We start from the raw sequence: 23,786 nt of genomic DNA, 5'->3' as shown, positions 1-23,786 counted from the left end.
TTTTTTAGATTTGAATCTTTCAAAATCATTGGTTTTTGGACCACTCCACGTATCTGGAATTTAATCTCCCAAATGAACAAAAAAAAGGTGCGAATTATTGAAGAACTTTCAGCTATGTCCAACATTTGATTGAATATCTTGTGTATATACCAGTAAATTTTAGCTTCACTTTAAAATCCTTTGATATTGATTTCAGGAAAAAATACCGTCCTACTAATGTTTTAAGATTTAATTATTTTTTTGTTTTTTGGACCACTTTATCTTGAATTTAGACTCTTCAATGGTGTAATTTAAAAAAGGTCTACATATTTGTAGTAAAAATAAATTTCTGCAGTAGCTGTAATTAAAGATTGATTCTGTCAAAAGGAAAAGAATCAAACGCTTAAATCATTCGGCCTTCTGCTATTCGACTTAACAATTCTGCGTCTCCATTGATAGTTGTAGTTGATGGAATTTCTCCACAAGTCAGTCGGCGGCAGCGGCTAGTCACTCATCCAAAAGCGAATGCGATGACTACCCTCGGAGTCGTTGAAGATGATGACGCCAACGTGATGCCCTGCGGATCGGAATTGAGTTAGACCTAGACCCAGACTTGGAGCCCCCCGGGGTACCAAGAGTAGGGGGAAACTGGAGCTGAAGATGGAAAAGATGACGAGAGTTTGGCACAGAAATTTCTGGAATTAATTCCAATCACGTACTTTGAGATTTCGTTTATAATGTGATTGAGATCGTGTTCAAGCGGAACAATTTCCCACCCCCCAAGCAAAGTGAGTGAGAGTTTTTCTGACGTTTTGCCCGGTTCTGGGTGGCCAGTCTGGTACCTAGCAGAGACAACGATAGGGGCTGATAATGGCAGTTACGCTCTCTCTGGTCGTTTCTCGACATTAGTAGAGAAGTTTTCTGCCAGATGGTGGGTGTTTGTTGTTTGGATAATGAAATTTTTGCAGTTTGTTGTTATGCTTTGGATGTTTCCGTAGAAAGGTGGATGCCGTGATTAGAGTTGTTCTCTTTGGACGCATCCTGGCGCACGGAGCTGGAATTTAATCTGAACATTGTTTGCGGTGTGATCTCTTTTACCTGCTCGGACTTGAACATCTCGGGAGATTACACGCCCCACGGTGTTCGACGCTACGCATCGATAGATTGTATTGTGGATGTCCTGCCGAAAGGCCGCTGCAGGAAACGGAAGCAGCACTAGAGTGCCGTTCCGAAGCACCCGTCGAACTCCACCGACGTCTCCGACGGATGTTCCGTCCACCGAGAGCCAATCGATGGTGGGCTGGGGGCTTCCCGAGGCTGAACAGTCCAACCAACCGCCGGAAGAGTTGGAGAACTCGAGCCGCGGCGGTGGTTCCATGACGAACGAGGGACCCCTCAGATGTGAATCGAATGCTTGTGTGGTGCCTGCAATAGAGGAACGAAAAATTGACAGTTAGTTGTGTTCAACAATGAAGTTTGGATTGTAATACATTTTTATATGCCCCAAGTATTATTCGTTATCCAACATAAAGTACTGGGCGGAATAAAGTACGCATTGGTTGTTTTTTTTTTTTTCATAAAGTTAAGAGACTCAATTTTGACTTCTAGGGTTCCGAATGACCTGTAATTTAAACGACAGCTGGAAAAGAACTTGAAATTTGTTCTGCTAGAAATTAGCAGCTTTGCATAGACAATCTCTTAAGTTGTCACATTTCTGCAATTTTGAAAAATTGGGTAAGAATAATAGTTTTTTTTAAAATTGATTGTTTTCAAAATATATCGATATGAAAGTAATGCCCTTATTTGCATAATGGGGAATATTCGGTAACCACTAGTTTTGTTTTTGGAATAATTTGCATTTTCTGCTTAATAACATTCAAGTAATTTTTGAGCTGTGGTAAAATTTGCAGATTTATCGGAACACAATTGAACATTTTGTATGAAAAACGATCAGTGTGTCTTTAGTTTGAGCAGTACTGTAGCATAATGCCTGGTAATTTTTTCGCCCATTTTAAAGTTTGAAAATCTATCTCCATATATTCCTTACCTTCCTAATGATAAAAATAGTATTCTTTGAAATTTTCAGCTTTTTTTATATGATTTAAAGGTGGCCCATAGACGATGTAGGTTTATTTGGAAACTACTATAGGTAGATTTCGAAAAATGCGTTAGTACAGTAATGTCAGTACAGATTTACTGTAAGGACGCCATTCACCGCTTATTTAACAGCATTTCTACACGTTAAATTCTGTCAAAAATCGGTTTTTCGATATTTTTCGCAACTTTTTGCGCTAGACGCAGGATAAAGCATTTGTTTCCGTATGAAAAAAGTTTAAATGTATAGGGTGCCAATCACCGCTCATCCTAAGTATGAGGCCATATACACATCACTAGTTGGAATTAATTTACTTTCATTAATTTGTTGTTATCTTTGTACTATATTACAACAACATATTAAACCGTAGCAGCTAAGAAGCATTTTTTCGATCTGCCATAATAAAATCATTGTACAACTCATGTTTACCGCCTTAAACAGCCTAAAATTAGTTTTTATAAAAAATATAAATAATATAACATCATACGAATTCCGTTCTGATACAATCCATTTTGCTATACCAATATATGCTTATGACTTTTATTGCGAAAATTTGTTCAGATTTTTCAAAATAATTCAATGAGCGGTAAATGGATCATGAGCGGTGAATGGTGTCCTTACGGTATAATGAAAATCATTAATAAAGCCATAATAAATAAATTTTCCGAAGAAAAAAATCCTGCCTGAGATAATTTTGTTTTGGATTTTTGTAAAAGTTTGCCTGACTATAACCCTACATAGCTAAATAATAACAAACATACTCATGCATATAATTTCCCTCATCTATCGGATTGAGTTGCTCTCTTAAGGTGAAACATCTCGGAATCCAAAGATGGCCGGCACAATGGCCGACTTCTCCCCCTACTCACGTTTTCGAAGGCACAAAACTGGAGAAATAGTTGGCAAACGTTCCTTATCTTCTTATTTTAAGCTTTCTGCTAGTGCACAAAGCCAAAATAAAAAGTGCACTGTTGTGGGTTGCTTTCTTCGCGAGATTTGTGCCTTTGAAGTTTTAGTGCAATCTTAGAAGTTGATTCCAAACTGTTTCACCTTAAGGTATCACGGGAGACCGTGTTATTTTCCTTTTCTTTGTCTCACTCTAACAATTATCATCTAAATTTTGCAGAAACAAATCTCGAGTTTTAGTGAACCGGTCAAACTGGAAATTTAATGGGTTGTGCACTACATATACCGTTTTGTCTCAAATTCCGAACAGACTCATATTCCGAACACTCGGTTTTTGTATGGCGATTAGGATGAAATGTTTCGCTGAAATATGTCATCAAATTACCAGGAAATGGCAGTCAATTGCAATTCAATTTGAACGTCTTCCAATCAATTTTATACCTCGGGATTAGTGATGATTCTCTAGCTCGAGACCACTAAACTAGCTCAGATACTCAACTAGGGTTGTCATGTCTATTACGGCTTAACCAGCCGACGGTGCTTTGAAAATACCTGAAGGTTGTAGACACAAAAGTCAATCTGGACAAATTGATATGTAAAATTGTGAAAAATAATAGGTGGGCTTCGATCCCACGACTCCCAATACGCTAGACTAGGCGCGTTAACCAACTACGCCACAGAATGGGTAACGATTCTGCAGCGCATACGGCCAACCTGAAACCAAAGTCCGTCACGACCTCATTTTCTCCTTCACAACCCTACATCTCCTTCGGCTCTCTGAGATGCCCAATTCGACTCTCCTAAGCGTGCCTACGAACAACAGTGAGAGATTTTATTTTTAGCGTCGATATGACACCAGTGCGCATCGTACCTTCGTGCTGTGCGTACACGAATTCTCTCTGCTCTTGGAAGTTTTCCTAAAAGCTACCTAAAGCAATAAAACAGTACTTTTCAGTGCTACATAAACAGTACTTTTCAGTGCTAAAATTCAAAACGGTACTTTTCAGTGCTACTAAAACAGTACTTTTCAGTACTATTTTCTACTATTGATCCCTTTACGATCCTTGTTAGGACCTGTGCCTTCGATTTTTCGTTGGACCCGTTGGCGAAAGCAAGCGGTGGTAATCCTTCTTGGACACCGTCTTGGGAAAAAACCTCTCAGGAGGTTACGTCTTCTTCTGTTTATTAACTTAACATGGTATCAACCACAAACAAAAGGAAGGTTGAATCTCTGAATTCACTACTTCCTTCCAAAAAAGTGGGTTTTAAAACTGTCACTACACGTAGCAAGAATGGAAGAAAGGACGCTTCCCCGGAATGCGAAGTTTCTTCCAAGGGTGAAATGAATAATTGTATCGAAATGAGCAATCAGTTCGATGCTCTAGACAAATTTTCCGAACACCAAATCGAAGCAGCCTCTTGCCCAGGCTCTTTGATTTAAGTGAGGAAGCAAAGAGTGCCGCCTATCGTGGTCAGTTGTTCCGAATTTGGGGGATTTAGGCAGGAGATCTTGAACTCCATTAGGGGAATCAAGGTTTCCTTCCAAATCGCAAGGAAAGGAGACTGTCGCGTTTTGCCGGAAACTCTTAAAGATCGCGAACTTCTTCTCAAACATCTCGAGGAGAAGAAGCACAAGTTTTTAACTTATGACGACAAAACTGAACGTTTGTTCAAAATTGTCTTGAAAGGTCTCTCAAGTGAGTATAAGTCACCTGAAGAGATCAAAAATGGAATTAATGATTTACTTGGATTTTCCCCAGTCCAAGTAATCATTATGAAAAAGAGAACCCAATCTGGCATTGTTCGGAAAGGGCTTTCTCAAGAATATTATTTAGTTCACTTTAACAAAAAAAAAACTAAATAATATTAAAGCTTTAGAAAAAGCAAAACTTATGTTCGATGTCCGTGTGACATGGGAACATTTCCAGAAACCTAGAGGAAATTACCAGAACCCCACTCAGTGCCGTCGATGCCAAAAGTGGGGTCATGGTACAAAAAATTGTCGCATGGATGCTAAATGCATGATTTGTGGAGGTTCTTCTCACGCCAAGGACGTCTCTCCAGTGAAGGAAGATACCACCAAGTTCATATGCTGTAATTGCGGGGCTAACCATAAGTCCAATTTTTTGGAATTGCCCTTCACGCAAAAGAGTCATTGAGGCTCGTGCCAGCCAGATGAAAGATAATATCCGTTACGATAACGGTCGGACTGAAGCAGTCCAAGTAGGTGTAAAATTTACAAATCAAATTGTTATTGGATTACGTTTTTATAATGGTTCCAAATAATAATTTAAATATTTTAAATTGGAATGCTCGTGCTCTGTTACCATTCAGAGGACGAGCTGTTTAATTTTCTTACGGTTAATAACGTGCATATAGCAGTTATTACCAAAACGTATTTAAAACCTGCATCTAAACTCAAAAGAGATCCTAACTTTTTTGTTTATCGTAATGATCGACTTGATGGGGCATGTGGGGGAGTTGCAATCATCATTCATAGGCGTATAAAACATCAACTGTTTTCGTCATTTGAAACTAAAGTTTTTGAAACTTTAGGTGTTTCTGTTGAAACACAGTTTGGTTAATATACTTTCATAGCTGCCTATTTGCCTTTTCAATGCTCTGGACAGCAAGTTAATTTGCTCCAAACTGACTTGCGAAAATTGACTCGCAATAAGTCAATTTTTTTTTGTCATTGGTGACTTTGATGCCAAACATCGGTCATGGAATAATTCTCAAAGTAATTCCAACGGCAGAATTTTATTTGATGAGTGCTCTTCAGGATATTTCTCAATTCAATACCCTGATAGCCCCACATGTTTTTCCTCTTCTAGAAATCCATCTACGATTGATTTGGTCTTAACCGACTCTAGTCATCTTTGTAGCCAACTGATTACTCATGCTAATTTTGATTCTGATCATGTCCCTGCTACATTTCGAATATCCCAAGAAGCGATTCTCAATCCTATCAGCTCCACTTTCAATTATTTACGAGTCGACTGGATGAATGAAATATTGAAACGTATGTTGACTCTAATCTTGATGTTAACATTTCTTTAGAAACTTAACTTGATATTGACAATGCTCTTGAAACTTTAACAAATTCCATTGTTGAAGCCAGGAGCATTGCAATTCCAAAATGTGAAATTGAATCCGTGATTATAGACGATGATCTTAAACTCTTGATCCGTCTTAAAAACGTGAGAAGAAGGCAATTTCAACGCACTCGCGATCCTGCTATGTAAATTATATGGCAGGATTTGCAGAAAGAAATCAAGAAACGTTTTGCAGGTTTAAGAAACAAAAATTTTGAAAATAAGATTTCCCAATTGGACCATGACTCTAAGCCCTTTTGGAAATTATCTAAACTCTTCAAAAAAAAAAAAAAAAAAAAAAAACTCAGAAGCCAATATCGGCATTGAAAGAGGGAAACAAATTATTACTAACTAATTGCGAAAAAGCTCAAAAACTTGCTATGCAGTTTGTAAGTGCGCACAATTTTAATTTTGGACTTACTAGTCCAATTGAAAATCGAGTTACTCAGGAGTTCGAAAACATTCTCAATCAAGAGAACGTTTTCGAAAATGCCAGGGAGACTGATTTGGAAGAAGTGAGAACTATTATTAAAAAATTCAAAAATATGAAAGCTCCTGGCGATGATGGAATATTGTACATCCTCATCAAGAAACTTCCAGAAAGTAGCAGAAAGTCATTTTTAGTTGATATATTTAACAAATGTTTTCAATTAGCATATTTTCCTGACAAATGGAAAAATGCTAAGGTTGTTCCAATTTTAAAACCAGACAAAAATCCTGCAGAAGCTTCTAGCTATCACCCAATCAGTTTGCTTTTCTCCATCAGTAAACTTTTGAAAAGGTTATTTTGAACAGCATGATGGCCCACATCAATGAAAATTCAATTTTTGCCAATGAACAGTTCGGATTCCGCCATGGACATTCGACCACTCATCAACTTTTACGTGTAACAAATTTGATCCGTTCCAACAAATCTGAATGCTATTCTACTGGTCTTGCTCTTCTAGATATAGAAAAAGCATTCGACAGTGTTTGGCATGAAGGTTTGATTGTAAAATTGAAAAACTTTAATTTTCCAACATACATTGTTAGAATAATTCAAAGTTATCTGTCAAATCGTACACTTCAGGTTAATTATCAGAACTCCAGATCTGAAAGACTTCCTGTAAGAGCTGATGTTCCCCAAGGCAGCATTTTGGGACCAATATTATACAATATTTTCACATCTGACTTACCTGAGTTACCTCAGGGATGTCAAAAATCCTTGTTTGCGGATGACACAGTCCTCTCCGCCAAAGGACGAAGCCTACGTGTCATCTGTAGTCGATTGCAAAAAAGTTTGGATATTTTTGACGTAGGACTACGTCTTTGTTTTCTATATTGGGGTGCACTTTAAAAGTACGGAAAATGAGACATGTAACGAAATTAGGGGAGATTTTGAACGTTAATAACTCAGTTGTTTATGAACCAATTATTACGATTTTAGTATCATTCGATCAGAAATGTATCTACGCATCGTTAGTAATATATCCGATAAGTGAATTTTGTTGTTTAACTATTGAAAATTTGATAAATGTTGACCCCTTTCTTATCCAACCAATCACGTTCGAGCACTTTTCGACGGTGTCGCTTCCCATAAAAGCAAACGGGTCCCTGCTTCTTCCCTCAGTCTTCTTTTTGCGGTCGGACTGTGAACACGGTCGGGCGAGTCATTCTCGCTTTGCTTTTGCACCCGCGTCACAGTCCAATTTGTGTCGTCGGAAGAGGAAGACGCAAGATTGATTTGCGGCGGCGATGACGATGGCTTGGGCGCTGCTCCGAGCGGCAAACTACTGCTGCTCGGAGAAGCGTCCAAGCCATCGTCGTCGCCGCCGCAAATTTATCCGCGCTCCCAGATTTCGACCCGTGATAAATTCAGCATTGGCGGTCAAGAAGCAAGCCCGATAGGAACCAGATACCAGAAGCCCCCAGAGTTGCTGATCCGAGGAGCTGCTGCTAATCGAGCGTCGGAAGCGCTCGAGTTTCCAGATTTCGACACGTGCCCGTGGATCCACTACCCGTTGCTGTTTGCGTTGAGGATTTCCCGTTTGACCATGGCAATCAAGTGATAACTTCCCGCAGTGCTATTCATCTGCCATCGGACCTTGTCAGGACCATCAAATTTGTGGTAAAGAGTTGAAGGAATAATATTTCCGACCTTATTAGATCTTATATTTCTCAATCAATCTCGCAGCTTCATACAAAATTTAATTTGTTATGAATAATTGACTAGTCGTGGACGCTGCTGCTATGCTCAACATTTCACTTTAAAAGTACGGAGAATGAGACATGTAACGAAATTAGGGGAGATTTTGAACGTTGTTTATGAACCAATTATTACGATTTTAGTATCATTCGATCAGAAATATATGTACGCATCGTAAGTAATATATCCGATAAGTGAATTTTGTTGTTAAAATATTGAAAATTTGATAAATGTTGATCCCTTTCTTATCCAACCAATCACGTTCGAGCACTTTTCGACGCTGTCGCTTCCCACAATAAATGCAAACGGGTCCCTGCTTCTTCCCTCAGTCTTCTTTTTGCGGTCGGACTGTGAACACGGTCGGGCGAGTCATTCTCGCTTTGCTTTTGCACCCGCGTCACAGTCCAATTTGTGTCGTCGGAAGAGGAAGACGCAAGATTGATTTGCGGCGGCGATGACGATGGCTTGGGCGCTTCTCCGAGCGGAATTTCCGACAGTGTCTTTGATTTGCCATATTTTATGAGAACACTTCGATTACGAAAATGATCACATGTAACAAAATTGCTACATGTTCAGAATGCTTTTGAAAAGGAATTCCCATTGAAGAATTTTCATAATTTTGGCACCATGGATCAAAAATTTACCTTCATATTAAAGAAAACTTTTGATTATCAATAGCGAACTATTGAATATTTAGTAATTGTCAACCCTTTCATTCATGTTCGACCAATTTCTCACGCATTATCATTTTCCGCAATTATCAAGTAATGCTAAGCCCAACTCATTATTGGCACATACCCATTTTCCAGATTGGTCGACTAGAAAGAGAAGAGCACGAATGGGAGGAGCATAATCTGCCAATCTAAGGGTATATAGCATGCTTCCTTCGTTGGATCCAGTTTCATTCCGTTTCGACTTCCGACCTGGCAAGAGCTCCTCCGATCCTGTGCAGCGACGTCCGCACCTGCTGACCTATAAGCTAGCAATCCAGCGTCTGGTGGTGGGTGGTCAAGAAGCAAGCCCGTTAGGAGCTAAATTCCAGAAGCTGATCCGAAGAGAAAAGAGCAGCGAATCGAGCGTCGGACTTATGAAATCGCTCAAGATTTCATGAGTGAGCATCGTTTCCAGATTTCGCCTTGTGCCCGGTGATCCACTACCCGTTGCTGTTGTGCGCCATCCACGGACCATGGCAATCAACTGATCAATTCCACAATGCTATTTACCTGTGACCGCATCGAGGCTAAGAAAGCCATCGGCCCTTGTCAAGGCCATCAAATTTGTGGAAAAGAGTTGAAAGAATAATATTTCCGACCTTATTACATCTTTTATTTCTCAATCAATCTCACAGTTTCGTACAAAATTTAATTTGTCATGAATGATGGCACGACAATTTGAGACTATTCTTGGACGCTGCTGCTGTGCCGTCGGGGTGAGTGCTCAACATTTCACAACGATTGTAAACTAGAGTGGCATTTCCAACAGTGTCTTTGATTTGCCATACTTTATGGGAGCATTTCAATTATGAAAATGATCACATGTAACAAAATTGCGACATATTTAGAATGGTTTTCAAGAGAAACTCTGATTGAACAATTTTCATCATTTTGGCACCCATTAATCAGAAATTCACTTTCATACCAAAGAAAACTATTGATTATCAATAGCTAACTAGAGAATATTTAGTAAATGTCTAGAATTCCAACTATTCATGTTTGATCAATTTCTCACGCATTATCATTTTTCGCAATTTTCAAGTAATTCTAAGCCCAAAACATTATTGGCACATACCCATTTTCCAGATTGGTCGACTAGAAGAGAAGAGCACGAATAGGAGGAGCATCATCTGCTAATCTAAGGGATTAAAGCATGCTTCCTTAGCCGGATTCGGTTTCATTCCATTTTTGCTTTCGAGCTGGTAAGAGCTTCTCCGAACCTGCTTAGCGAGGAGCACCTCATAGCCAGAAGCCTGCTGAGCTGTTGATCAGCATCTGGTTTATGAGATTTCGGCTCATGATAAACTCATCTGTAGTGCAGTCAAGAATCAAGCCCGTTAGGCATCATTACTACTATTATTAGACAAATCGAGCTTTCGGCTTGTGGTATCGCACAAGATTTCAAACTTAAGCTACATTTTCAGATTTCGACTTCAGCCGTGTGATCTAATACCTGTTGCTGATGTGTGCCATCCACACCACGAAACATTCACCTGGTTCGTCTTATAAGCAGAGAACTTATACAAATTTCTACACTTGCGTTGGGGATTCTTCGTTTAACCATGGCAATCAACTGATAACATCCTGTAGTGCGATTCATCTATGACAGCATCCGAGCTAACAAAGCCTTTGGTTCTTTTCAGGGCCACCAAATGTGTGTAAGAGAGTTAACAGAGTAATATTTCAGACTTTATTTATCACATTGCCAAGCGATGAATAATATTTCTCTCAAACCATAGGATCAACAAAGCGATGACTGAAGCTTTCATTATAATCCTCGAATAACTTCCTATAGACACATTGCTGTTAAATATTCGTTAATTAGAATTACTTTGATTTTGCTTCAGCATGATGAACAAGCCTCAATCACTACTGTTCTTTCCAATGCTACCTTATATTTCATAGGAGGTTACTAATATAATTTCAAAATGATCATACAACCTGAAGTGAAATTTCACATTTTCACAGATAAATATGACGAATTCATCGGATAAAGCTAATGTATATTTGGGACATGATTAAACGTACACTTGGCTGCAAATCGTTATATGCATAAATATTTACGAATGTTTCGAGCACTGAAAACAGTATGAAGTCAAAACGAGCAACAAGAACGACATCAAATTCAGTTAAATTAACCATCGTGGTCCTACGTCACCAGTTCGTACAACCCCATAGGGATGTACCCTTATAGTTTTTCTTCATACTTGCAAAAATGGAAGATTTCTCCTAATGCTTCCAAAACTCAACTAATAATATTCCCACATAAACCAAAAGCTCTTTATTTGAAACCTTCAAGTAGACATGTTGTCACGATGAGAGGGGTTCCAATAAATTGGTCAGATGAAGTTAAGTATCTAGGGCTCATGCTAGATAATAATTTAACTTTCAAAAATCACATTGAGGGCATTCAAGCCAAATGTAACAAATATGTAAAATGTCTCTATCCCCTTATTAATAGAAAATCATATATTCAATATTCAAACAAATTTTCAGGCCAGCCATGTTGTATGCTGTACCAATATGGACTAGGTGTTGTAATACCAGGAAGAAAGCTCTGCAGAGAATTCAAAATAAAATTTTGAAAATGATTCTGAGGCTTTCTCCCTGGTATAGTACCAATGAGTTACATAGAATTTCCAATGTTGAAACATTGGAACAAATGTCAAATAAAATAATTGATAATTTCAGGCAAAAATCGTTACAATCTTCTATTGCCACGATTAATGCGTTATACGTTTAGGTAAAGTTAGGTTAAGTATATTAAAAACTTTTTTTTTCTCTTATAAGCAGGTGAAATCAACTCACCTGTAAAAAATCTGAACTGCTACGGTAAATGAAATGTTATATGTTGTTAACAAAATGTTAATAAAATCTTAGATTTGTTTTACCAAATTAGTGTAGTGATAGTGTTGTCTAATAACACAGAACACCTATGTATAAGAAATGAATGTAATGTTTGGAATGATAAATTAAAAAAAAAAAAGCTTAATGGGGAGTGTTGAAGATCAGCTGTGCTTCTCTGAATCGATTTATAGTAGGCTAGATTTAATTTCATGAAATAAATTTCCTTTTTCATTCCAACCGTTAACCGAACTAGACGTTCTCAGCCCCTCAAATATCATGTTTCCCGAATGACCCATTTCGCCGAAAACATTATTGGTCCTAACTTCCTACATTTAAACGTGATCAACGAACCGGTCATCTGTTATGCATTCTTCTTTATTTGATTGGCGATTCTTTAGAGTTTCACTTATTGCCAAGAAGAAGAATATTCGAAGAAACGACATTCGGGGAAAAGTAGCACAACCGATTTTCTATGTATTTTTATGTCAGTTTCACATTTTGGAGTTACTTTAATACTGCACATGAGCATCCAGTATTATTATACTGTTTGACTTGTTCAAAGTTTAAATATGTTAGGAAAAGGTAAATAGAGATCATTGAGATTTTGAAGAAAATTTTGAATTGAGAAGTTCTGGAGAAGTCCTATAAAAATCCTAGATGAATTGCTGAAAAAGTTTATGGAGTTAAAAACCTGTAAAAATTTCCCCATGAATTTTGGAAGGAGTCCCTTTGAAGTATCAAAACTTATTTATTTATAGTCGTTTAGTCTTCATGTCTTCTTGTCTTCTTGTCTTGTCTTCTTGTCTTCTTGTCTTCTTGTCTTCTTGTCTTCTTGTCTTCTTGTCTTCTTGTCTTCTTGTCTTCTTGTCTTCTTGTCTTCTTGTCTTCTTGTCTTCTTGTCTTCTTGTCTTCTTGTCTTCTTGTCTTCTTGTCTTCTTGTCTTCTTGTCTTCTTGTCTTCTTGTCTTCTTGTCTTCTTGTCTTCTTGTCTTCTTGTCTTCTTGTCTTCTTGTCTTCTTGTCTTCTTGTCTTCTTGTCTTCTTGTCTTCTTGTCTTCTTGTCTTCTTGTCTTCTTGTCTTCTTGTCTTCTTGTCTTGTCCAAAAATTGCATTTCTCTTCATACTTCACAATCACAAGCTACAAAAATGCAACAATGAGACTGAATGTTATTCTCCCAATAGTAAATTCATCACAACATTGGAAGTCATAAAACAGAATCCTTACGAAAAAGTGGCGTACTTTTCTCGCATGATTTACTTCCCCATTCCTTGCATACTAGTAAAATACTTGCTTCCGGACATAGGGAGAAAGATGAAAAGTCATTCCAAAGCCAACTGTAGCGAATTTGCCAGTGCACAGCTGAACGGCAAATCGCACTTAACAAAACGTAAAACTATAAAACTACACTTTTGGTGCACTTCCTGCTTTTCTCGCTGTATCGTACGAGGAGGATGACTGGGGCGCAACATTGAATGGTAGCAACAGCTTTCTCACCAGCAGCAGCAGCAAATCGTAAGAAATTGCTCAAGACGTGGGGTAATGGTGGCAAATAACCGCACTTAAGTGGTTGTCCATAGTGTTATGGTTTTGGCTATACATGTGAGAAACAGGAAATAGTCGGGAGTGTCTTATTTTTTGTTGGAATTGCTGTTGTATAACATGGACTAACTGAAGTTTTATACGCATTGAATAGTACGCATCAATTCGCAAGCTCATCGAATATTGAGTAAATAATAAAAGAACTGCAGATATGCCCCAATTGGCCGGTGGAGAGATGTGCAAAAATAATGCTTTTTGTCGTAATAAATACCGCTGTGCAAAAATGCGCCATCAGGAGCAGTAAAATGGCCGCACGTATTGCCTGTCGTAAATAGCATCATAAAATAAAAACCTGCTGAAGGAAGAATGCGATGGACGGCATAAAAATCAGAGAAAAATATTCACACCAATAAAAACAAAAACCGACCCGGCAAAGATCCGGCCTTCGTGAGCATAAAAATATTAATTAAAAAAGTTTTACCCATTCTTGCTCCTCACCGACAGACTGCATCAAACTCTACCGCCAGCAACGACCGGAACTTTGGTTGAGCTTTTTTCTTCGTGAAGTTTTTATTTGCATATAGCCGACCGCCAATCGTTGGAGCCATATTGGACATTGAAATATGGAGGTATGTATGTTAGGGCGGTTCCAAAATTCAAAAAAGTTTGAAAATCTAATGTCCCATATCTTCTTTACTATCTTTACCATAAAAATAGTATTCTGTGAAATTTTCAGCTTTCTAGGTTGTGATTTAAAGGTGGCCCAAAGACGATGTATGTTTATATGGAAATTACTATGGAGAAATTTTGAGAAATGTTCTTAACACGTTATAACTGAAATGTAAGCACAAAATTATCATCGTAGAGTTCCCAGACAACCAAAATGTACGCATAACGAAATCACCTGGAAGCTTTGTATGTGCAAAATTTCACTTATAAAATGTCGCGAAAAGGCTCTCTACGTACAAAAGTGGAGGCGATATGCGTGCATATATTATGTGATAAATAATAACATACAATGCGAGTGTTTAAATATTCCACCGAACTAACCTGTGATCTTATGCGACTTAACTTATGATAACAAATGTTGATTTGACAGCTGCTACGAATTGATTCGACTTACTTTGTACGAGTGTACGAGGCGAAAGAAAATGTGCAAATGAACTCAGGAAAAAAGTGTTTTATGCGAGAAAACTCATCAATTTGACGAGTTTATCCACGGTGTTTTGCGAGTTTGATATAATTAGTATGAATAAACGAGTTATAACGTGAACTTTCATGCGATTTCTGGTTGTCTGGGTTAAAACTATTTGTATGGTACGAATGGTAAGGAAGATGTTGGAGATTGGATTTTCAAATATTTTTCACTTTTGACTTGCCTTAATGTGTATTGGACAAAACATTTGTCGCTTTTTCGATTTTCCAAACAATATCATCAACTTTGGTAGGCTGGACCTCAATCACTTAAAGACCGATATAAATGAAATTTTCACAGCTTTTTAGAAGTAACTGAACATACATTTTTTAGTATTTTTTCCAACCACAAGTTCCTAAGTAATAACAATTTGAATAAAATGCAAAGTTTGATGGAAAGTTATAAACGATTTATCCGAAACCTTGAAAGTCTCGCACAAAAACTGTTGCTTATGAACTCGTGATTGAAAAAAATATTCAAAAACTTATGTTGCATTATTTTTGAAGAGCTGTTAATATTTCTTTCAAATCGATCAATAAATAACTGAGATCTAACCAATCGACCATTTTGTATGGGATATCGAAAAAGTTGTAAATGTTTTGTCCAATGTTGTAAGGTACAGTGGGGGAAGTGTATCAGTGGGGTAAGTGGATCATTTGTCCATAGTAAGCATAAATACTTGAATATGTTGAATGTTTTCGCACCATTGCTTCGTTTTAGATTATATTCCTACGTCCACACTTATACTTTTGCAAAACTGGTACTACACGTACACTAACACAAGCAAACAACAAATTGCAAAAATCAATTATATTCAAAATTGGTTTCTATCAATTAAAAATCCATTGTATATCTGTCTCAAATCCAATACTATTACTTTTTTCAGCACATGGTGAGCATTTCAGTTCTAATTGAGTGACTCGCAATAAAAAGTTTGTGATTTCTATAAATAAATACAGATATAATGGACATGGTACACTTCCCCCTACTTTTTGATGGGATGGGGTAAGTGGATCAAGCATTAATATAGCATATTAGCAGACTGCTCATGCGAATTTGAATAAGTTTGAATTTGCTGAAACGTTGTTTTCCTTTAGCTTTTTTCATTCCCAGCTAAAATTTGCCAAAGTTCCATAGAAAATTTGAATTAATCCACCTAAAAGTATTTTCAATCTTTCTGGTTTTATAAAAATATAAAATAATGAATAATTCAAAATCCAAACGAAACTTATCGTGGTTTATATAAGCTGAATTGCGAAAGAGCAAAATAAACAAATTTTCCAATTGAAATAATATTATCGTATCTTATTTGACGATATAAATTGTTCTAGATGGATGGTACAATTATATTCACGAATAGAATAAAAAGATTTCAGTTTGTTACACAAAAGTAAATGTAACTAATATTTTTAAACTACGAATGTTTTTCGAAAACATCATTAGGAATAATCCTACAATACGTCTGCATAACTTATGAAAATAAAATGGATACATTTTCTCCAAATTATTCTAGCTACAATATTTTTTGAGTGTGAATTAGTTTATATATATTTTTTATAATATTTCGATAAAATAGAGATACTTTTTAATTTAAAAAGTCTCAAAATGTTACATAACTTGCACCAATAACAAGAACGAGAGAAATATCATTTTCACTATACATAATTACACCACATTTGTTGAGAGAATAGTTTTTTTATTGGTGATCCACTTACCCCACCATGGTGGGGCAAGTGGATCATTTGGCGCAAATTTTCAAGTCCCTCATACTCAATAAATAACAATCAGAAAAATCAAAATAATTGTCGATTTGAAGTTTATTAGTCCCTCATTTGTTATCCACAGAAAAAAGTTTGAATTACATTATTAACGTTAGCTGTACATAACAATGAAGTTGACTATTGATTTTTCTGTATCCACTTACCCCACGGTACCTTATTCCTAATAACATTTTTATGTCGTTCTGGTGATTCAATATGATCGTATTTCTCTCGATTCATATTTCACTTCAATATACCGTGAAGGGTCTAAAGAAAACTACTAAACACTTAAGGCTTAAGAATCCATCATTCAGTCATCAGCAATCATCAAAAATTAAAAACCAGTTTTTTCGTTTAAATTAAAAAAAAATCCACTTGCAAGCATTTATGCAAAAACTATTACACCTCAAAGCATCCGTATGATGGGCCTAAAAACGCCTCTACATGAAATATTGAAAAAGATTTACAACGAAAGTTTGACCAAAAATTACAATATTTACGTCGAAAGACGGAAAAAAAGAGACATAACTTTTCCAAATCTCAATCGATTTTAATGATATTCCTTGTGAACGTCTCTCACTTAAATAGCATTCGAACCACCAAAACATTTATATGTTTTGTTTTGCATTAAGTCAAAAATCTTGAAAAGAAACCTTTGCCCCACTCGAACTTTTGGCCCACTTTACTATTTATGAGAGATAAAGGGACAAAATGTCGGAAGACAGAACGTCGGATCTCAAAACGTCGAAAAGAAAACCGTCGAAAATAGTAAAATTGAAACAGCGATTTGGAATTATTTTCCAGGTTTCTTAGTCATTCTTGGCCAATGAAATGTGCGGTTCGTACACAGTGAATTAGAATCATTCTTCCAAGAAATTTTCGTTTTCTTCCAATTTACTCGTTTCTGCGTTTTGTCCTTCCAACGTTTTGGCATTCAACATTTTGTCTTTCGACGTTTTGTCACCCTCTATGTGTTGGGTTTTTTCTAAGATAATTATGGTTGGCTGACAAAACGTCGAATGCCAACATGTCGAAAGGATAAAACTTCAAAAATAAAGAAAATAAAGAAAGCGAAATTTCTTGAAAGAACGATTCTCTGCCGAAAGAATAAATAATTAATTATTAATAGCATATTATAGCATAATAGCATAAGTCCAGATGTGAAAAAGAGGTTTAGGGACAAAATGTCGAAAAACAAAGCGTCGAATGACATAACGTCGAATCCCAAAACGTCGCACAGTGGCCGCATCCCATACAAATGCTGACCAAAAGTACAATTCTCATTCAAAACGTTCAAAAATGCTAATTATTTGACTAAACATGATTTTTAGAGGTAATTTGATAGATATATTTGCTGAAACAGAAAATCGATATTTCCGGTACATTTGACAGAATTAGTTTAAAATAGCACGCTCGAGGTCGTTTTTGGATCTATTCCGGAAGCTTATAAAGGTAAAAAATGCGATATTATTATCAAGCATGATGGTCTAATGGGCAGATTCGTAGTGTAAGTAAAAAATATTTTTTCATATCTTGGCGCAAAAAAGCGCAAGGTAAGGCATGGTACATCGGATACTATGGAATATTTGCCACACATTGAGGGGAAAATGATAATTTTAGAGCGTTTCCCAGATATCTTGCACTACCTTTGAAAAAATGCCTTTTTTTTAAAGAGCTCTATGTTATACACTTCTTGACATTCTCAAATGGTAAACATGTTAAATATGGTTTAAAATATCTTCAAAAAAAAGCCTAAGGTATATTCTTTCGAATGAGACCGGTTGAGAAAGGTTTGGTCATGATTTAGTACAGAAATTGCAATTTCCATAGAATAACGAAATTCACGAAATTTGAAAAATTCAAAAGGGTCAATTTCAGCTGACATCTCTCCAGGTCACATGCTGCAGTCAATTTTCAAAAGCGATTTGGAATTGTTCTTAAGATTTCATTTTTTACATTGTTTGTTCGTTTGGCACATAGTGAATTGTTTATCCTTTCAAAAGAAAATCATTTTTCCAATAGACGAGGTTGGTGGTCTAATGGCTATTGCTTCTGCTCCATATGGGGTGATCCATTGATTACGTAAGACATTTTTGGCGGTTTTCAGACCCCCCCTCCCCCCCATGATAAGATTTTTTGTATGACAATTGAAAATAATTTATATGACGCGTAAGAAATCTCAAAAAAACCCCATCCCCCCATAATCCCTTACGTAATTAATGGACCACCCCTAAGCAGAAGGTCATAGGTTCAATCCCAGGCTCGTCCCTTTCCTCGTAGGGGGAGATCCCCCAGTACCGGACACTTAAGCCACTAAATTCATAATTCGAAAAATATTGATTTGATGGGCTCGTGTTACCCATTTATGATAAATATTATCATTTTTATAGTGTACAGAAATAAATTTGAAAATATAAATATGAATTTTGACATTGAGTTTTGATGATGTATTTTAGTACCAAATTGATCGATCTTGAAAGGTGGCACCCAATACCGGACACGATCTGGAAATGCCTCGAATTCTGTAAATTTGAACATCATTGAATGTGTACACTATAGAAATAGTTTATAATTACCAATTCAATGCAATTGCAACATTTACAAAAATAATTTGAATTTTTCTTAGTTTGCAAGATGCCTATCAAAAACCTCTTTCATATATGATGAAAAATAGCACATTTTACGATGTTGTTATGAATTGTTCATTCTTCTTAATTTTATTGCATGTTTGATACCATGATCGACGGAACCCATGAAAAATGAAAGTATTTTGAGACACTGATGCAATAATTACAAAGATATCATATAACAAATCAAGCTGTCCGAAACTGAGGGACAGGAGGTGCTTAACCAAAATTGTAATTTGTCCATATTTACTTCAATTATGGTACAAAATACATTCATACTATCAAATTAGGATTGTGTTCGATCATGCTTGCGGGATCCAAAGTATTTTTTCATTTTCAAAATAATTACTAAATAGGCTCAAAATTAAGAAGATACAGGGTGTCTGCAAATTATCCGTACAAACTTTGAAGACATGGTTCTATACAATCAAGCGTAATAAATTCAATTTTCTTGCATGGTTTTAAACATTGGCTTATTATATTCTTATGAAGTAAGTTTGACACCATTCCGATTTCAAATAATTGCAAAACAAACCCAAATGTATTGAGGTGTCTTAAAGGAAGCTGTTTTCCGAGCTTTATGACGGAAGAGAAGTGTCCATAGAACTCACTGGATTTGAACCGTACAATTTTGTATTTCCAGTCTAACTTGAAGCCACTAACCTGTAGATTACTTCAAATAATAATAGGACGTTTGGATTCATCTCTTTTAGGTTTTAGGGATAACACATCTCCAGTATGACTAGCGACCCTCAGGAAAAACGTCTCCGAAAAATTTAAATTTGCCTATCTCAGTGACAAGCAATCATTTCGATTTTTTTTAAAGTGGTATTTTGTGTTAACATATAGATGTATTATAAAAGGTACATGGACATTGATTCATCATTGTTTTCAATGCGAGATCATCTTTCCAATATTTTGCTGTTCGGATAATTTGCGGACACCCTGTACGTCAATTTTTTAAAGATTTTCAAACTTTTCTACTTTTTTAAAAAGGGATGCATATTTCAAGGATGTGTTATTCTACGCAAACAATAGTCTACACAAAAGCTTTCTTTTCTACTAATACACCATCTTGATTGGACCATGATTTCTCAATGTTTCGACTTTGTCCGGTATTGGGTGCTGTCCGGCACTGGGGGATCTCCCCCTACTTTGTAGTTATATTTCCTCTCACTTGCTTCTATCTTCCATCCTTAATCTATCACACTCAAACTATTCATTCATAGCAAACGCTATAACCAGAGACGGACAAGAAACCGTTTCCCTAACGCTTCCATTCTTCCACGCGCACGCCTTTCCTTACGCTTGATACATAGGCAGTCTGCTAACCACAAATGGAAACCTCTCTGCCATGCCTTTCCCCCAATCCATACACTCCCGCATGAACTGGCGTAGATGCAGTCGGACTCCACGGTCTGCAGTGGGCTAGTATATGTGCAACATCATTTCCTTCCCCTTCTCCACATTGGTCTGCATTCTGACGTGGCAGGCGCCATTGTTGTCTAACTTCTATTTTTATCACCAGCACTTCTACACTGAGGGTGTCTGTTAGTCCCATGCAGTCATCTGGTTGGTTCCTTGTGTAAGTGCAGCTGATCTGGCGATACTGGAGTAGCATCCACGGGCGGCCAATCAAGCTCATGCTCAAGCTCAAAAGAAAATCGTTCTTCCAAGAAATTTTTGTTTCCTTCCAATTTTCTCCTTTCGAAGTTTTGTTTCCTCGACGTTTTGTCGTTTCGACGTTTTGGAATTTGACGTTTTGTCGTCCAACCAAACCATATTGCGCTCTAACAAGAGCCTGTTGTTTAAAATTTATAAACATAATTATCGGTTTAAAGACAAAATGTCGAATGCCAAAACGTCTATTTGGAATTGTTTTCCAAATTTGTTTCACATCGTGGTTAATGGAATGTGCGTTTGGCACAAAGTGAATTATTTATTCTTTCAATTGAGATTCATTCTTCCAAGAAACTTTCGTTTACTTCCATTTTTTCTTTTCGAAGTTTTTTCCTTTCAACGTTTGGTCGCTTTGGCGTTTTGTCCTTTAGACGTTTTGACATTCGACGTTTTGTCACCCAACCAGCGAAATATGTCTTCATTTAGGTTTAGGGACAAAACGTCGAAAGGGCAAAACGTCTAAAATAGTGAATTTTCTACATTGTTTTCCAGGCATCTTTTTCGATCGATTAAATATGCTGTGAATAACGTTAAGCACATAATGAATTATTTATTCTTTCGAAAAGAAATCTTTCGTCCAAGAATTAATTTATTTTTATTTCTTACTTTTCGACGTTTTGTCGTTTCAAAGTTTTGAGATTCGTCGTTTTGGGATTCGATGTTTAATCTCTCGACGTTTTGTCACCCAACTCTTTATTTCAGAGATTTGGAGCTCTGACTTGGAGTTTATCAGACTTGAAGCTCGTATAACTAACCAGTAGTGTACAATTTGACATGAAGTGTGCTAACAGTGTACATTAGAAAAATGAGGTATCAGTTTTTATAGCCAAATATGCATGCCATGCTTCTGTCAAACGGAATCCGTGCTGTTTATTTCTAAAACTTGAAGTTTCAATTATGTTAAACATCATCCAGTTAAAAAAAAAAAAAAAAAACTTTACAAAATGTGTACTGAAAGAGTCTTTTAGATTTTTGAACGAGATAGAGAATTCGAATGGATTTTTCTATGTTTTCGGAATTGCTACTAATTTGACATATTCCCATTTTATAGGCAAGTATGCCGGTTGGAAGTATTTGCTTAATATATCAACCAAGAATAATCAGCTACTTTATAGAAAGATTTTAATTAAAAAAGTTCAAAATCATCGTATATCCGATTTTTCCAATAATAGGGGAAGACGGGGTAAGACCGCCCGCCTAAGCAATTTCATTCATATGTCAAAATCAAGAATCCATTAATACTTTTTCGATGCAGCATGTCGTTTTTTCAAGCCTTGGGCATGATAAAAAAATATCACAAGTGTTGTACTTGTAAAAAATTATTTATTTCTTGAGACTTGAAAAAGTGATGTCTTATCACGATTATTTTTAGTGACGGGGTAAAACTGCCTACCCACGGGGTAAAAGCGACCACCTCGATTTTCGTACACAATTTTGCGAAAAAAAAATATCAGTTCACTGTGATTCTAAAAAAGTATGATATTTGATGAATTTAACATTGATTAACGTGGATATTCCTTGAGGTAACGCTTTCGCTTCATAAGCGGAAGGTCATGGATTCAATTCCCAGCCCCTCCAAAAAATAACCCGTCCAGCCACCAGAAGACGCCGCACGGAGGACCGTGCTTAGGGGAACACATCCATCCTCCGTCAGTATCAGATGGTGACTGAGACAAACTGACCCACTTCGCAGGCAGCTAGCCTCAAACGACTCAGGAACACGGCAAAACGAACCACCGCAAGAGCAATTGACAATGGCTTATGGAAATCGATTGGACCAACAGCAGAGCACTCTCCTACCTGCTCGGTGTGAGAGCAAAAGAGCAGAAGAGAGTGAAAGCAGATGTAAATATAGATTAGCTAAAAATAGAACTGTATCGGTAAGGAAGATACAGATAAACTGATTCCGGCACAGTAGTGGCCACGAGCACGGAGTGCCTTAAAAAAAAACGTGGATATTGAATCTTTTTTAGGGTTATTTTATTAAAAAACAAAAAAAAAACTTAGATATATACTTATTATTACCATGGGACACACATATTTTGGAAAAATTCGCAGATTTGGCTTGTATTTTTAATAAAATTGATTTCATTTTACTTGAATAATTACGTACAATGTAGTTACAACATTTGAATGTTTTGGACATTTTATTTGGTATAAATTAGGAGTGGCGGTCTTACCCCATCAACAGCGGTCGGTTTTACCCCGCTTGCGCAATTTTCACAACTAGGTCCCTATTTCAAGGCTAAATATTTACAATTGAGATTTGACTTTAATAAACCATATTTTACATTTCTGTTAAAGCATGGACGGGTAATTTGTTATGTTTTTATAAAAAAATCCCTTCCGAAATCCTTAAGTGAGCATCTGTTAAAATTAGATCAAATTCAATATCGACGAACAAATACTTTGTTTTTGATATTTGTTATGAAAAATTTAAAGTAAACATCATCCTAAATAGTACGGAATGTCAAAAATCTTGTGTTTATGGAAAGTGCTTGGTAAACTTTTAAGGAAACCGTCATTTTCATACCAAGCTGAAGGTGGTCCGTCTTACCTCGGCGGGCGTTCTTACCCCGTCTTCCCCTAGCTCTTATTTCTTCAAAAACGGATTGTTGAAAACTTCACATGTGTATCCTGTGCAAATTGATCCCCAATTGGATTAGTGTGAGTTTCAAACTGCCAAGCAAGTTCTCGGACTTTTTTATAATTGATTAAAATAAATTAGATTCATCTCTTGACGTTTGAAGCTTTTACAGTTTTTCTTTAATATTTGATAATACCAGCATCAACTTGAAAGATATTATGATTACAATTTTTATTCCCCATTCCATAAAAAAAATACAAAATTCTTAGATCCTGCCACATATTTTATAGTAGGATTGTGAGTACTTACAGAAGTAGGAATTGTCATCTTTTCACATTTTTAAAAGTCAGGATTTTATGTTCGTCGTCGTTAGTAACTAAGACGAATTTGGCGTTTTTATATTTCAAAGCCACTTCTATTAACAATAGAATTTAATCGTGAGCTTTGTCCGCATCAAATTTTGTTAAAAAAAAATGTAAGCGTCAAGATTTCTGATGGTTAATGGTTTTAAGTGTGTTATTACAGTCAAACCTCCATGAGTCGATATTGAAGGGACCATCGACTCATGGAAATATCGAG

At 36.6% G+C, this 23,786-nt stretch overlaps 1 protein-coding gene across 8 annotated transcripts in view; it reads right to left on the bottom strand.

The window, feature by feature from the left end:
* Positions 1 to 23,786, bottom strand: part of LOC5577895 (Down syndrome cell adhesion molecule-like protein Dscam2) — a 574,667-nt gene that overhangs the window by 218,745 nt on the left and 332,136 nt on the right. For all 8 annotated transcript variants that reach the window (XM_021842939.1, XM_021842944.1, XM_021842942.1 and 5 more), the window contains exon 3: positions 1,078 to 1,404. In XM_021842939.1, the coding sequence (XP_021698631.1) occupies positions 1,078 to 1,404 (327 nt within the window). The remainder of the gene's footprint in view (positions 1 to 1,077; positions 1,405 to 23,786) is intronic.

The sequence above is a fragment of the Aedes aegypti genome, chromosome 2, assembly GCF_002204515.2.
Source record: "Aedes aegypti strain LVP_AGWG chromosome 2, AaegL5.0 Primary Assembly, whole genome shotgun sequence".
In the NCBI taxonomy this organism is placed as follows: Eukaryota; Metazoa; Arthropoda; class Insecta; order Diptera; family Culicidae; genus Aedes; species Aedes aegypti.
The sequence above is the reverse complement of the archived record's forward strand: the minus strand, read 5'-3'. Positions and strand labels throughout refer to the sequence as shown.